This window comes from Callospermophilus lateralis, chromosome 11, assembly GCF_048772815.1.
Source record: "Callospermophilus lateralis isolate mCalLat2 chromosome 11, mCalLat2.hap1, whole genome shotgun sequence".
Taxonomy (NCBI): Eukaryota; Metazoa; Chordata; class Mammalia; order Rodentia; family Sciuridae; genus Callospermophilus; species Callospermophilus lateralis.
The window spans coordinates 18,627,251-18,641,910 of NC_135315.1; the positions used below are offsets into that span (position 1 = coordinate 18,627,251).

The 14,660-nt window shown below is 48.7% G+C and overlaps 2 protein-coding genes across 3 annotated transcripts in view; one reads left to right on the forward strand and one right to left on the reverse strand.

The window, feature by feature from the left end:
- Positions 1-9,581, reverse strand: part of Hrob (homologous recombination factor with OB-fold) — a 32,498-nt gene extending 22,917 nt beyond the window's left edge. The window contains exon 1 of the mRNA XM_076870694.2: positions 9,252-9,581. Coding sequence (XP_076726809.2) covers positions 9,252-9,581 — 330 coding nt within the window. The remainder of the gene's footprint in view (positions 1-9,251) is intronic.
- The window catches only part of Hdac5 (histone deacetylase 5), a 35,583-nt gene continuing 30,207 nt past the window's right edge, over positions 9,285-14,660 (forward strand). For both annotated transcript variants that reach the window (XM_076871202.2, XM_076871203.2), the window contains exon 1: positions 9,285-9,413. The gene's annotated coding sequence lies outside the window, so the exon portion shown is untranslated. The remainder of the gene's footprint in view (positions 9,414-14,660) is intronic.

Genomic DNA, 14,660 nt, shown 5'->3' on the forward strand with positions numbered 1-14,660 from the left:
TGTCTACACTTCTTGGGTTTATGGCTTTTGGTAAGTCTCCTTAGCTTCAGGTCCTTCATCCTAAAAGTGGGACTGGGACTGGGAATATATCTCAGTGGAGATAAAACACTTGCTTAGCATGTGCAGGCCCCGGGTTCCACCCCCAGAAGCAAAAGAAAAACAAAGTGGGGATGATAATAATACTGATGCTCTCCCGGGGAGATGTTAGGGGAGGATTAAATGGTATAGGTAAAGGGTGTTACTTGGGCTGGATGTGGTGGTGCACGCCTGTAATCCCAGCAGCTAAGGCTGAGACAGGAGGATCATGAGTTCAAAGCCAGCCTCAGCAAAAATGAGGCTCTAAGCAACTCAGTGAGACCCTGTTTCTAAATAAAATACAAAATAGGGCTGGGGATGTGCCTCAGTGGTCAAGTGCCCCTGAGTTTAATCCCTGGTACCAAAAAAAGTGTGTTACTTGCTGCTCTGTCTGCCAGGTAGGCATGTGTCCTCATAGATGTGTCAGGACCCTGTTGCTTGGGAAGGAAGGACTATACCTTCAAGATGCTACAAATTGAGGACTTTCTATTAGGGATCCCCTAGATCCTCAGTGAGTTCCCAGGAAAAACAGATAGGCCTGTTTATGGGAGGCTCCTCAAAGCTGGAAAGAACCTGTGTGGCTCTGGGTGCTGTCCTGACCCATTAACTTAATAATTGCTTAACTTTCCTGAGCCTCTGCTTTCTTATCTATAAGATAGAGTCTGTAATATCTACTTTGTAGAGTTATAAGAATGATAATACATGTGACAGAGTCTTTCAAAAGAAAAATTTCTGGATGAGTACAGTGGCACACCCCTATAATCCCACCTACCTGGGAGGCTGAGGCTCCAGGAGGATTGCAAGTTTGAGGCTAGCATTGGTAACTTAGTGAGACCCTGCCTCAAAAAAAAATTTTTTTTGTGGGGTACAGGGGATTAAACCCAGGGACTCTTAACCCTGAGCTACATCCCCAGCCCTTTTTTGTATTTTATTTTGAGACAGGATCTTGCTAAGTTGCTTGGGGCCTCACTTAGTTGCTGAGGCTGGCTTTGAAATTGTGATCCTTCTGTCTTAGCCTCCTGAACCTCTGGGATTGCAGGGGTGTGCCACTGCACCCAGCTTTCAAAAAAAAATTTTTTTTAAAGAGAGAGAAGAGGAGAGAGAGAGAGAGAGAGAGAGACAGAGAGAGAGAGAGAGAGGGAGAGAGAGAGAGAGAGAGAGAGAGAGAGAGAGAGAGAGAGAGACTTTTTTAATATTTATTTTTTAGTTTTTTTCGGTGGACACATCTTTATTTATTTATTTTTATGTGGTGCTGAGGATCAAACCCAGCGCCCTGTGCATGCCAGGTGAGGAGGAGGAGAAGGAGGAAGAGGAGGCAGCTCAATGTGTTCCATTCCAGGTTCCTAAAAGGAGTTGGGCTGTGAAGCTTTGTCCTGGGGTCCCACCTCTATCCCAGGCCTTCTGGTCCCCTGCTATTGTTTTGCAGGTGGCCAGGGTTTAGGAAAGCTCTTGACCAATGTGCAATCTGCAGTCAAGAGGACTGACCACTTTTCTTGTTTTCTCTTTCTATATATACATACATGCATTATATTTATTATTATTATTATTATTAGGTGCCCGGACATGGTAGTAGCTGTACCAAGAATAATTTTTATTTTTAAACAAATTCACCACCCCTGCCTTGTTCTAGGAGTCATGGTGCTGGCTTTCCTAGGCTTAGCCATTGCTAAGTGTGGAGAGAGTGACACCAGTCCCCAACTTCTAGACCAGGAAGGGAGGCAGGAGCCCTAGGAAGGGACTCCAGGTGTCAAAAACTAGGTAAGGGACCTCATTTCTAGCCAGGTCCTCCCTGTTTTAATGTTGTTTTTGTTTGTTTTGAGCTACGATTCTAGAATAGAATTAGCTGGCAGAAGTGGAAAAGTCCTCAGAAGTCATCTCTCCAACCACAAAGTTTTACAGTTGAAAAAACAGGCCCAGAGGGATGGCGGCTTGAGCAAGGCCCCTGTTGCCCTTCCCCCAAACATCCCAGAGTCAAGCATGACTGTGGCTGGATGCTGGCCCAAATGGGTTTCTTTCTGCCTCAAGTCCAGAGAAGAGGGCCCTGGAGGTGGGGAGGAAAGGGAAAGGAGGAAGAAATTGTTTTTCCACCCTTCCTTCTCAACTTCACCTTGTTGGACTAGCCAGAAATGTATCCATCTGGAAGAAAGATAATCTAGTCCCACCCTCTCATAATACAAATAAAGAGACAGAGCCCATTCACATTCCTCTGCTGCAGAAAGAAAGAAAGAGAGAAAAGAAAAGAAATAAGGGCCCAGAGAGAGGAAACAACTTGTCTGGGCTCATACAGGGGACACCTGGGCCAAACCCAGGCATCCTAGGGGTGGTTTTCCTGAAGTTCTACATCTTTCTAAGTATCATCCCTTGGCTTGGTGCCTGGGGCACATGGAGTTTGCTCTAAAATAAACTTTCCTCTGGCTCTAGCACTGTGAACAGTCCAAAGGCAGGATTGGGCCTTAAGTACACTGAAAGAATGAAAGTCCAGCTTAAATATTGAAACTTGGCAACTATGCTGAACATTGTCACATCTGCTGTCATACCTAATTTGGGACTCAAAATGTCAGAACTGAAAGGGGCCTCAGAGAACAGAAGTCTAAGTTCAGTTTCCCAGATATGGATAAGAAGGCCCTGAGGGGAAACGACTCATTCAACCGCACACCAAGATGGAGTTGTCCTGTGAACCCAAGTTTCCTCACCTCCTGACCTGTCATCATCTCCTCCTCCTTCTTTGCAGTCCCTACAGTACCTATTATTGTGCTGGCCTCATAATTTTTCAATATGCTCAATAAATTCTTGCTGAATGGAGAATGGAGTATACACAAGATGCCTTTGTGTATAAGACACTTTACATAATTGATGTAAACCTCAGAGTACATATTGTCTTTGATAATCGTCTAATAAATGATTATTGCTTCGGTTTATCAGTTCAGTCCTTCCTCATTCTATATTCTGTCCAAGAGTGCATTTAGGGAGACTTGGACCGTTTCCCACAGTCACTCTTTGGAGGCTACTTAAATATGGCCCCACCAAGGACCGAACTGTGGGCGAGGGGCATGGGGGTAAGAAAGATGGTGGAATGAGTTAGACATCATAACCCTAAATACATGTATGAAGACATGAATGGCGTGAAAATACTTTGTGTACAACCAGTGACTTGAAAAATTGTACTCTGTGTAATATGAAATGAATTGCATTCTGATGTCATATATCATAAATTAGAATAAATAAATAATTTAATTTAAAAAAAGAGAACTGTAAGCTAGATCACTCTGGGCAGATCCTTTGGAATTCTGCCCACGGATCTAAAGATTTCTACTCCGGAGAAATTCTGGGTGAGACTTTGGAGGTGATGGCACATTGGAACTGGAGACTTGTCTGTTTCTTAGGCATTGATAACCCTAGAGGACACAGAACTGGGTGAGCAAGGGGTGTGGAGGAGGTGGGGGCTGATGGTCAGCTCAGCAGTGTCCACCATGCAGTGAACAAGGTTGCACTATCTCCTGCCCCAAGTCATGGCCAAGACATTCTCATGATTCCAGACAGATATAGTAACTCCCAGAGCCCCCAGCAGTGTTGCTCACCAGTCCTCATTCCTCTCCCAGCCCCTTTCCAAAGTCCAATTCCAGTACCACCTGCTTCCACCAAGAAACCAAGTTTGCCATTGGCTACCAAGGTCAGAAGTTCCCAGTCAGCTACTGGAGTCCATCTGCAGGATCACTCTATATGGGAAAACTGAGGCAGTGCTAAGGTGACAGATCCTCAACCCCTGTTTCCATGATAAATGGACCTGGCAAGGGTCTCTGCCTACTTTAGTTCTATTTTCCATAAGGAATCTTAAGCTTCATAGAGCCAGACGAGTCTGTCTATTCACAGCACCCACCACGGTACTTAACAAACATATGTAGAATAAATGCTGAATTATTTTAGCCCCCACACACCTGAGAAGGGGAAATCTGAAGACTCAAGTCCTATAGGGTAAAATTGTTATGTTTTTGTGTTGGAGATTGAAATCGGGACCTCAAATATACTAAGAATGCACTCTCTCACTGAGCTATACCCCCAGGATCCCATACCACAAAATCTTGTGTTTTCTGGGGCATTTGGGTGCTAGAAGATGGAAGTAATGATCTCAAGAGACCTCCAGAAAAGAGGACTAGAGTTCTGGGCTGTGGAACCCTATTCCACCAGCTGTTCGTTATTCCCTGTGTTTAGGGAACAGAGTCCAGGGTTTGGATTCCAGTCCTTCCTTCTATGAACTCTGTAATGTTAGGCAATTATTTGGCTTCTCGGAGCCTCCGTTCTTTCATCAGAATGGACACGCCTAACCAAAGTGCTCCATGAGACAATTTTTTTTTTTTCAAAGAGAGAGTGAGAGAGGAGAGAGAGAGAGAGAGAGAGAGAGAGAGAGAGAGAGAATTTTTTGATATTTATTTTTTAGTTATCGGCGGACACAACATCTTTGTTTGTATGTGGTGCTGAGAATCGAACCCGGGCCGCACGCATGCCAGGCGAGCGCGCTACCACTTGAGCCACATCCCCAGCCCCTATGAGACAATTTTTGACCATCATCTGTCACCCAGAATGGGGAAAACCCAAGAAGAAAGAAACTGAAATCTTCCAGAACCTCCATACCTTTACTGAGCATCTACTATGTGAGAGATGATGTGTTCAGTGCTAGAAAGGCAAAAAGGCATCTGATAGCGTCTGTTTTCTCCAGTGGCCCATAATCATTTAGGGGAGGCAAACTATAAGCCCTAAGAAAACAAATTTTGAAGCCGGCCCAACCCAACTGCCTAGGGATATCACAAAGCGGTGCAAGAGTAATCACAAATGGTGGCATCATTATTACAGAAAGAAATTGGGGGGACCCCTGCCTCAGAGGGATGATAATCATTTCATGGGGGTGATCTTTCTGTTTTGAGCCCATTGTTGCATGCAAAAGTGCTCATCTTGGTTTACTAACACTCAGTCACATCGTTTCACAAATATTTAATTCTCTTTTGTTCCAGGAGATATGTGTGGTTTCTACTCTCAAGAAACACAGTGGCATATAGGGCTGGGTGCTGTGGTGCATACCTGGATCCTCGCTAAGCCAGGAGGCTAAGGCAGGAGGACTGCAAGTTTGAGGCCTGTTTGGGTGATTTAGTGAAACCCTGTCTCAAATAAAATCTAAAAAGGGTTGGAGATGATGGGGGCGCTGGGGTTGTGGCTCAGTGGTAGAGTACTCACCTAGCACGTGAGAGGTGCTAGGTTCAAGGCTAAGCACCACATAAAAATAAATAAATAAATAAAGGCATTGTGTCCATCTACAACTAAAATTTAAAAAGTACTTAAAAAAAAAGGGTGGTGGTTGGAGATGTAGCTCAGTGGTAGAACATATGCTTAGCATGTGCAAAGTCCTGGGTTTGATCCTTACACACACGGGCACATGTGTGCAAACACATGCACCCACACACATACACACACACAAACACCAACTTACAGTTTGTTAGAAGCTGGACACTGAAACAATAATGCCATATATGTTATATTATATACCCATTATATATAAATATTATATTTATATATAATGGGTATATATTTAAAATTTGTGTTATCAGAGTCAATGAAAGCATATATAACAAGGGGACCTAGCTTAATTAAAGGACCAAGGAAGGCCTCTTTCAAATGATATTTAATGGAGCTCCCACAGATGAGTAACAGCAGGCAAAGAGAAGGGGGCAGGGTATTCCAGAAAGAAAAAACAAAAGACCAGCCTGTGCAAAGGCCCTGAAGAGCAAAGAGCACATTGTTCAAGACATTAGAGAAAGCTATGTGGCTGCCTGGAGAGAGCCCTTGGGGAGGAGAGGCTGGGTGGGCAGGGACAGGATCATGTAGAAGTTTTTGGCTGTTTTGTTTTCCCTCATATGAGGAGAAGACCAGCTGCAGCAACATCTCCTAGGGTATTAAAAACTAAGATTTCTGGGCCTCCTTCCCACTAGAAAAACAAGAACTGGAGGTGGGGTCCAAGAATTATATTTTTAAAAAGTTCCTCTGGTGATTTGTTAGCACCCTTAAGTTTGAAAACCACTTTTCTGAACCAGCAGCAGGTTTTATTAACAAAATTAGAAAGGTACTTATTTATTTATGGTAGGAATCAGACTCAGGGCCTTTTTCATGCTAGATAAGTGGGTTACCACCGAGCTACATCCCTGGCCCTTTTTATCTTTTTTGTTATTTTCAGACCGGGTCTCCCTAAATTCCTTGAACTTGCCATCCTCCTGCCTCTACCTCCTGAGTAGGTGGGATTACAGGTATGTGTCATTAAAAATAAGAAAGGCTTTACCAGGCATGGTGGCATACACCTATAATCCCAACAACTCTGAAGGCTGAGACAGGAGGACTACAGTTCTAGGCCAGCCTCAGCAATTTAGTAAGACCCTAGAGAAAAATTAAAAAATTAAAAGGGCTAGATGATGTAGCTCAGTTATGAAGTGCCCCTGGGTTTTCAGTACCGGGGGAAAAAAAAAGAAAAAGAAAGAAAGAAAAAGAAAAAGAAAGGCTTTACACACTTCTTTGATTAGATCTCTGAGTGTACACACACATGTGTAAATGTGCACACACACACACATTTTTATTTTGTTTTTGAGTACTGGAAATTGAACCCAGGGTCACTTCACCACTGAACTACATCATCCCCAGTCCTTTTCTTTCTTTTTTTTTTTGGTACCAGGGATTGAACTCAGGGGTATTCAACACTGAGCCACATCCCCACCCTACTTTGTATTTTATTTAGCGACAGGGTCTCACTGAATTGCTAAACTCTTTGTAATTGCTGAAGCTGGCAGGATCCTCCTGTCTCAGCCTTAAGAGCCGCTGGGATTACAGGTGTGTGCTACTGTGCCCGGCTTCCCCAGTCCTTTTTATTTTTTATTTTGAGATAGGTTCTCTTTAAGTTGCTTAGGGCCTCTCCAAGTTGCTGAAGTTGGCTTCAAAATTGTGATCCTCCTGCCTCAATCTTCTGAGTTCCTGGGATTACAGGTGTGTGTCACCTTACCTTGTTACATTCGTTTTCTTAGAAGGTCATGGCCTGGGCTAGGGATAGAGCACTTACCTAGCATGCGTGAAGCACTGGTTTGATCCTCAGCACTACATAAAAATAAATAAATAAAGCTATTTGTGTCCATTTACAACTAAGGAATATTAAGAAAAAAAAAGGACATGGCTTTCGGAGAAGGCTGGGATGGATGCAGCGAGTTGATTGGTTGGGTGTCACCTATATTATCTCAGGTGAGGGATGATTTGACTTAGAACATGGGGTAGGGGTGGAGATATATTTTAGGTTCTAGACAGTATAATCAGGGAGGATACTAAGTCTCCCAAGTTTCAGGCACCAGGACCCCTGAACCTATGCAGCTGTTGAGATACTAGACTGAGCTGGGCTGGGCTGGGTGAGTGGGCCATGTTGGGGGCTGCTTCCTTCTTCATTCCAATAATCCCTCCTTTTCCCTCCCTATACACAAAGCTTGGGCAGATCTTGTTTTGCCTCCTTCTTCTTTTCTTGAACCCTCTCTGCCCGCTTTCCACTTGGAGTTGCATCTGGACTAAATGTTGATGAGGTAGGTTGGGGATCTCTGAGTTAGAGGAGCAGGTCCCCAGCATCTCCACTCTGTGCCCCGGTGTCTGCACACAAGCAGGTTACCTGCTGCAGCCACTGTTGCCCACCACTGACCAAGTTTAACCAGAGCTTGAGCCGAAGGGGGTGAGCGCACCACACCGGTAATAGGATTGTTACAAATTAACATCTACAGGAAGAGATAAAGAAGAATGTAAAGAAAACATTTTGTTGTATATTGCCCTAGTCTTTTAATATACATACATATTCAGACATATCAATCTAGTTTGTTGTTGCTCTTAAAATATTGGAACCAGCCAGGTGCAGTTGGGAATGCCTGTAATCCTAACAGCTCCAGAGGTTAAGGCAGAAGGATCACAATTTTGAGGCCAGCCTCAGCAACTTGGAGAGGCCCTAAGAAACTTAGAGAGACCCTGTCTCTAAATAAAATATAAAATAGGGATGGGAATGTGGCTCAGTGGTCAAGTGCCCCTGAGTTCAATCCCTGGTACCCCCCCCCCCCCCCCCCGCAAATATATAAATATATTGGAATGATTCAATAATACCTGTTGGATTCTTGATTTTCAAGAAAATCAGGAGCATTTTGATTTTGCCTGGTCAACCCCTCACACCCCCAATATATGGGGGGTTGAACACCCATATATTGAGTATTGAACTCTGAACTCCAAGAGCCTCACACATGCTCTGTTATTGAGCTATACCTCCAGCCCTAGGTCTAAATAATTTTTAATGTTTGTATGCTATCCCACTGAATGCATGTTCCTACTCTATTTGTAAATCCCCTACTGATGGATTTTGTTTTCAATATTTCATGCCATTGTAAGCATTATCTTTCTTTTTAGGCTCGTTTTGGACCACAACAATATTTATTCCCTTAGAATAAGTGTTTTGTGATTGGAGTTGCTGGGTCACTGACAAACTGTCCAGGTTTAATCACACATATTCATAATATGTTCCAAGGGGCACTGCAGTGAGGATGGCACCAAAGTCAGGGACCAGCAATTTTGCAGGCTCCTGGTCTGCCCATTTGAAGGCCGTGGACTTTAGCCATACCCTGACGTTCCCCAGGCTTTTCTTTCCCTAACACGGATGCACAGTTTGTGGTTAGAGTTGACAGATTCGAGACCTGTCCAAGCCACGCAGGCTCCAGTAGGGGCTTGGGCTCCGAGCCCCTAGGAATCCACCCCAGTTCCCCCTCCCCCACCACGGGAGGGCGTGTTAGGGAGCCGCTTAGGCAGGCAAAGATTGCACCATCCACGGTTTGAAAAGGAAGTCGGAAGAAAAACCGCAGGGAACAAAGTCGTATGTTCCAAAGACTGAGCCCCAGCAGCGGGTCCTGGTCCCTGAAGGGCTCCCTCCACCACGGCTCGCTGGACTCGGATCCCTCACCTTTCACCGGCTCGCTCACCGGAGCTTTGGCTGGGTACGGCCCTTTAAGAAGCTGTCACGGTGGCGCTGCTGGCCCCGCCCCGCGGGGAGGGCCGAGAGAGAGGGGAGGGGTTGGTGGTGGCTGAAGCAGGGGTGGGGGGGGTCTGAGTCTATTTTTAGCTCCGGGTCGGGTCACGTGACGGGAGTGACGTCTCCGAATGTTGTTGTTGGTGGCGGCGGCGAGCGGAGCCGTAGGAGCCGCCGCAAAGATGGAGGAGCCGTCGAGGAGGCGCTGCTGCTGCTGCCGCCGCCGCTGCTGCCGCCGCCGCCCGCGAAGCCGGAGCTCGAGCTGCAGGGGGTGAGCGCACCACACCCGCCCGGAACCCTTGTCCCCCGACCCCGGGATGCCCGGCGGAGCCCCCTCCTCCTGCCTTCGCTGCCCGAGCTCCTCGCGCGCGCGTCGCTTTCCGCGCCCCCCTTCCTTCCTCCCGGCGCCGGGGTGCCAGCAGGCGCCCCCCGGGAGCATCGCCAGCCTAGGAGCTTGGCCTTGGGCTTGCTGAGAGCGCCCCTCCCCAACCCTCCCATGCAGGGGTGCCTTCTCTGCAGGTAAGGGAGGGGCCGCCTTCCCGTGCCCGGCGCCCCCAAATGGCCTGGGGACTGGTCCGGGATGTCTGACTTGCCCCCTTCCCGGCGGCGTATGTTGTGATGCAGAATGATTTGAGCCCTGCACCCAGATTCCGTGCAGACCCCTCTTCTCTGAACACTCCTTTCTTGGTACTCTGAGGTCAGAGGAGCTGCCCACCCACAGCGCTTCTCCCCATCTCCTAGAACGCCGCCTTGATTTTATGTCCTTGACTTCCCGTGCATGAGGAGGGGGACTGCAGGGGGGGGCACCTTACTTCTCTCTTCCATTATTCTCACCCTCTCCCCGTGAGGCATTACTGCGTTTGTTCCCACCCTCTTCTGTCTGACACCCTGGAGCTAGGGAGAGAGCTAGTAGATGAATTGGAGCTCCCCCCTTCTTGTCTCGGGTGGATGTCCCCCATTTTTCATACTGAGTCTGTATCTCATGGAGGCAGGGGCTCTGTCAGAGCCTTGTTAACTTGGGGGAGTCTGCTTTTTTACCCTTCCCTTCCCTGGGGCCCTGGGGAAGATGAGAACCGGCTGGGTAATAAGTGATTAATCTGGGGGTCTGGGGGATAGTGAAGAGGGAAGGTGGGGATGCTTCATTTGGAGGAGAAGGGGACCGCTTGATATCTCTGCCTTTGGCCTTCTAAGATGAGTCTTGTCCCTAGAGAGGAAGGATAGCAGCTGCAGTTGCTTTGAGGGGTGATGTGAAAGGGATCCACTACTCTGACAGTGACCACTGTGTTCCTGGGACCTGGAGTTAGCTTTGGAGCTTCGAGGTGATGGTAGTGGTGATAGTAATTGGGTTCAGGGTCCAACTGGGAGGGGAAGGTGGAGCCAGAGCATAGAAACAAAAGGAGGCAGGGGATGGGAGATTCAGGAGTCTTGGCCAGAAGGACCCCTGGCTAGTTTGCCTTGCAGGATAGCATCCTGGGATGGGTCCTACCCTGAATGTCCTTTTAGGTTCCAGACAGTGTAGTCAGGGAGGATACTGAGTCTCCCAAGTCCCAGGCACCAGGATCCCTGAGCCTATGCTAGCTGTTGAGATACTGGGCTGGGCTGGGCTGGGCTGGGTTGGGCTAGGGATGTGAGTAAGCCATGTTGGGGGCTGCTTCCTTCTTCATTCCAATCTTCCCTCCTTTTCCCTCCCTATACACAAAGCTTGGGCAGATCTTGTTTTGCCTCCTTCTCCTTTTCTTGAACCCTCTCTGCCCTCTTTCCACTTGGAGTTGCATCTGGGTTAAATGTTGATGAGGTAGGTTGGGGATCTCTGAGTTAGAGGAGCAGGCCCCCCAGCATCTCCACTCTGTGCTGGGGTGGGTGCACACGAGGGGCCAGAGATGCAAGTCCCAGCTGCAGGTTACCTGGGGGCAAGGATAGAAGAGATGTTCACTCAGGCTGCCTTTCCCTCTTCTCCAGTATATACCTCTACTTTGGCTGGATCATGTCATCTGGAGGGGGCAACCATGTCACATGCCCCACCCACCCTAAGTAGCTGTAGAGACAAAGGTTTGCCTTCTCTTTCCTAGGGGTGGCATCTTAGCTGTGTGGGGCCTGGGAAAGTGGGGGGTCATTTGTGTTTCTTCATGGTGGTGGCAGGGAGGGGATCAGCCATAGAAGCTGGGGGTAGTGCAGTGGGTGCTGAAGTACCAGCTGCTCTTTAATAATTAATTCTTCCTACTCACATCCCTTTGAGGAGGGCTGTCTGGAACACCGCATCAGGCTCAGCCAGCCTGCTAGAGGACTCACTCCTGTTGACTGGGTGGGGGGGGGGAGGGAGAGACAGTGAGGGGGGGCGGTTCTTGGCATTTTTGGAGCAATGTTGCTTGCTCATGAATGAAAACCCGATGCAGCCCGTGAGGGGGCCTATTGTAGCCGACTTTGGCTAATTAAACTTTCTCTGCCTTTCTTCTCCCCCACCCCACCTCACCCCAGTCCCAGCCCCAGCCCTTTCTTGAATGGGAACCCTGTCTAGTAGTGCTAGAGAGGGGGTATCATTCTGTTTGAGGTTTTAGGGCAAACAGACCCCTTCTTCTGCCCTCTGCCTCCGCCTCCTCCCTTCCTCCCCTCCCCCCCCTTTTTTTCTAGAAATAGCAGCCTCCTCCATCTGGCTTGTGCAGATGCCTGGAGCTGCGTCTGAGCAGACAAACAGAAATGGGCCGATTGCAAAAATGAATTTGTCAGCCTGGTGCCTTTTTTCCTCCCCTGTTGCCTTCTCCCTTTCCCTAGTTGTGGGCCTGGACATCCAAGTCAGCACCCTTCATGGCTCTGATCCTCCTGGACTTCTCTTGGCTCAGCTTGGGGGATCCACAAGGCAGTGAACACTGTCTTAGGCTGGAGAAAGTGGCCTGCTGTGGCCAGTCAGGAGAGGTGAAGAGGAGAAGCCCTGTGTGCCTTCGGATGGAATGTCTGGACTTGTAGCTTTTTGATGCAGTTGTTGGGGCAAGTAAAGCCCATCCTGGACTCACAAGCTTGGTTCAGACTGCTTGGCAATGCCACCTATGACCTGGGAGCTCATGATTTGAACCTGTTCCTGTCAGGACCAGACCTGGTGTATTGGGAGTGGGTGGCATGGTGGTGCTGGAATCCAGGTTCTGGAGAAGCCCTCCAAGGCACACCTGATGCCCCAGGAATTCAGAGGGAGTTGTTTGAGGGACAAGATCCCTGCAGGGCAACATCATGAACTTGTGGCCTTTGGGACATTGCATTGCTTCACATCTCCCTCACTTGTCCGCCCTCCTCCTCCCACCTTCTGCCAGAGTTTTTATTGCTCACAAGTGAGGCGGGGATGGATGTCTTTCCTAGGGTTTTTGTCCTACCTCCTTCAGCTTATCCGTGAGCTTGCAGGGTGAGAGGCAGCTGATTTCCTGCAGACTTCCCTGCCCTGCTGTCCTGGCTGGAAGTGGAAGGTGGGTTTGGGTCCTGGAGTGGGGTAGAAGTCTTTCTGGAAAAAAAGAGTTGGCCACGGTGGTAAGGGGAGCAGAGCCAGGGGATCTGCCTACTTAGATCATCGTGGAAGCCAGGCTGCTCATTGGTTTGGTATCCAAGGGATGGATCCTCTGGAAGCCACACAGCTGACTATCCATTGAGACCCTCATGTAACAATAGTGAGTTCTCTGTAGAGGCAGAAATAAACAGCTCAGGTTTTGAATGTCAGGCTGCCCTCTTTCCCCTTTGTGCCTTGCCCCAGACAAGAATCTATGCCTGTCCTGATCAGGCCCTGAATGGGGTTTTGTTCCCAGAGAGCCCTGGCCAGTGAGTAAAAAGCTCACTAGACTTGAATGGAGGTCAGCAGATACTCTTTGCAGGTGGACAGGGGCCCAGGTTGCTTCTGAGCTCCATGGGGTGGGGAGAAACAGTGTAACTGGGTCCTGATCCCACTGTGTGTTCAGGGAGCTGCTCCCTTTCTCTTCTCCCCGGTAGGTGAGGATCAGCGCCTTTAAGACGAGAGAGGCTGGGTGGGTGAGGATGATGGGGCCTGGGGGCTGAGTTTAATTTTTGTTCCATTGGGGTTGCTTCTCTGGAGTGCTCTGATAAAGAGGTACCCCTCACTAAGGAGATGGGCTGAACCATTCAGGCTGCTGGCAATCGTGGGAATTTCTGAACTTGTGTTCCCCAGCCCACGGGAAAGGGTGTGAGCGGGACTGGGCGCCAGCCCTGGTGTGGGCACTGGCTGAGCAGCCAACCCACGCGGGCCCTGCCAGGGCATCAACAGCCCCACCTTCTGCATTCCTGAGCTTGGTCCCAGCCCTGTGCAGCCTCCTTTGTCCTTAGCCCACACAGGTGCCTGTCAGGAGCCATCTAGCCCCTTCGATCTTGACCCTGAATCTGAAAGCGCCTTTCTGCAGCCACAGAGTCCAGCCTCTGTGGGCGAGAGCAGGGGCAGCCGGCCCAGGACCTTCAGGTCTTCTGTATGTGCCCATGTGTATGTGTGTGTGTGTTCCTGTGTTCCTGTCACGGATGGCTTCTGGGCTCCAAATGGACCCCACCCCTGGGAATCCTTGATGAGAATGCCAGGCTTACTGAGAACTAATCCTTCCAGGAGGTGGGGCTGTCCAGGAGGCAGAGCTGATTGCTGGTTGGAGGCTTGGAGAGCACAGTTAGGGCTTAAACTTCACTAGCTCTCAGCCTCCTCTCATTGCTTCCTGCTACTCACTTTCATTGGGTATTGGAGGACCTGCCTTCGTTTGGAAGCAGATGAATGAGATCATGTCTGGGTGGATCATGGACTGTTTAGGGATGGGCCTAGGTGGGTGCATACATAGCGTGTGAGGCTTGAGGACAAACTGTGGGGCTGGTGGCGGGGAGAGCTGGAGGGGCGGGGACAGCTTGGGAAACCCATGGTCCTGTAGTACATATTCCATTACTATATTGTCCTTAGCTATCTTTGGGCTCTTTGGTGCCTTTGTGCAAGCTGGCAAAAGGAATCTCTTGTGTTCAGGTGGACTTAGTGTGTGTCAGGCCATGGTTTGGCAGCAGGGCATTGGGATATAACCTATGAAACATATGTAAAGCTCTGAGTTTGGGTCCTGAACCCCTTAAGCTGGGGGTGCTGGGGCTGGGAATGGATGTCCCTGGCTTTCCCAATTCCTGGAAACACACTGTCTTGTCCAGACCCATTGTTGAGTGGGGGAAGACCAAGACAGAAGCACATCTATATTTCCAGAGTTGAGTGGTACAAGGTTCAGATAATAGGGAGGCAATGACTGTCCCCCTGGGAGTCCCCAGCTTAGGCTCTCCCTTAACTTCTGCCAAGAACCCCAGGTCAGTTCTGCATTTCCCTACTTCCGTGGAGAGAAGCCAAGAAGCTCCTGCGTTTCTTTGATACATACTTAGTCTCACATCAGGCACCCCTGGTAGTCTGTAACGTCTTCCCACCTGGCAGAGGAAACTGACATGCCTGCAAAGGATTTTGTTTAGCTGTGGTCACTGTAGCCATTTCCTATCCCTTGGGCATCAGGAACCTTATCAATTAGGA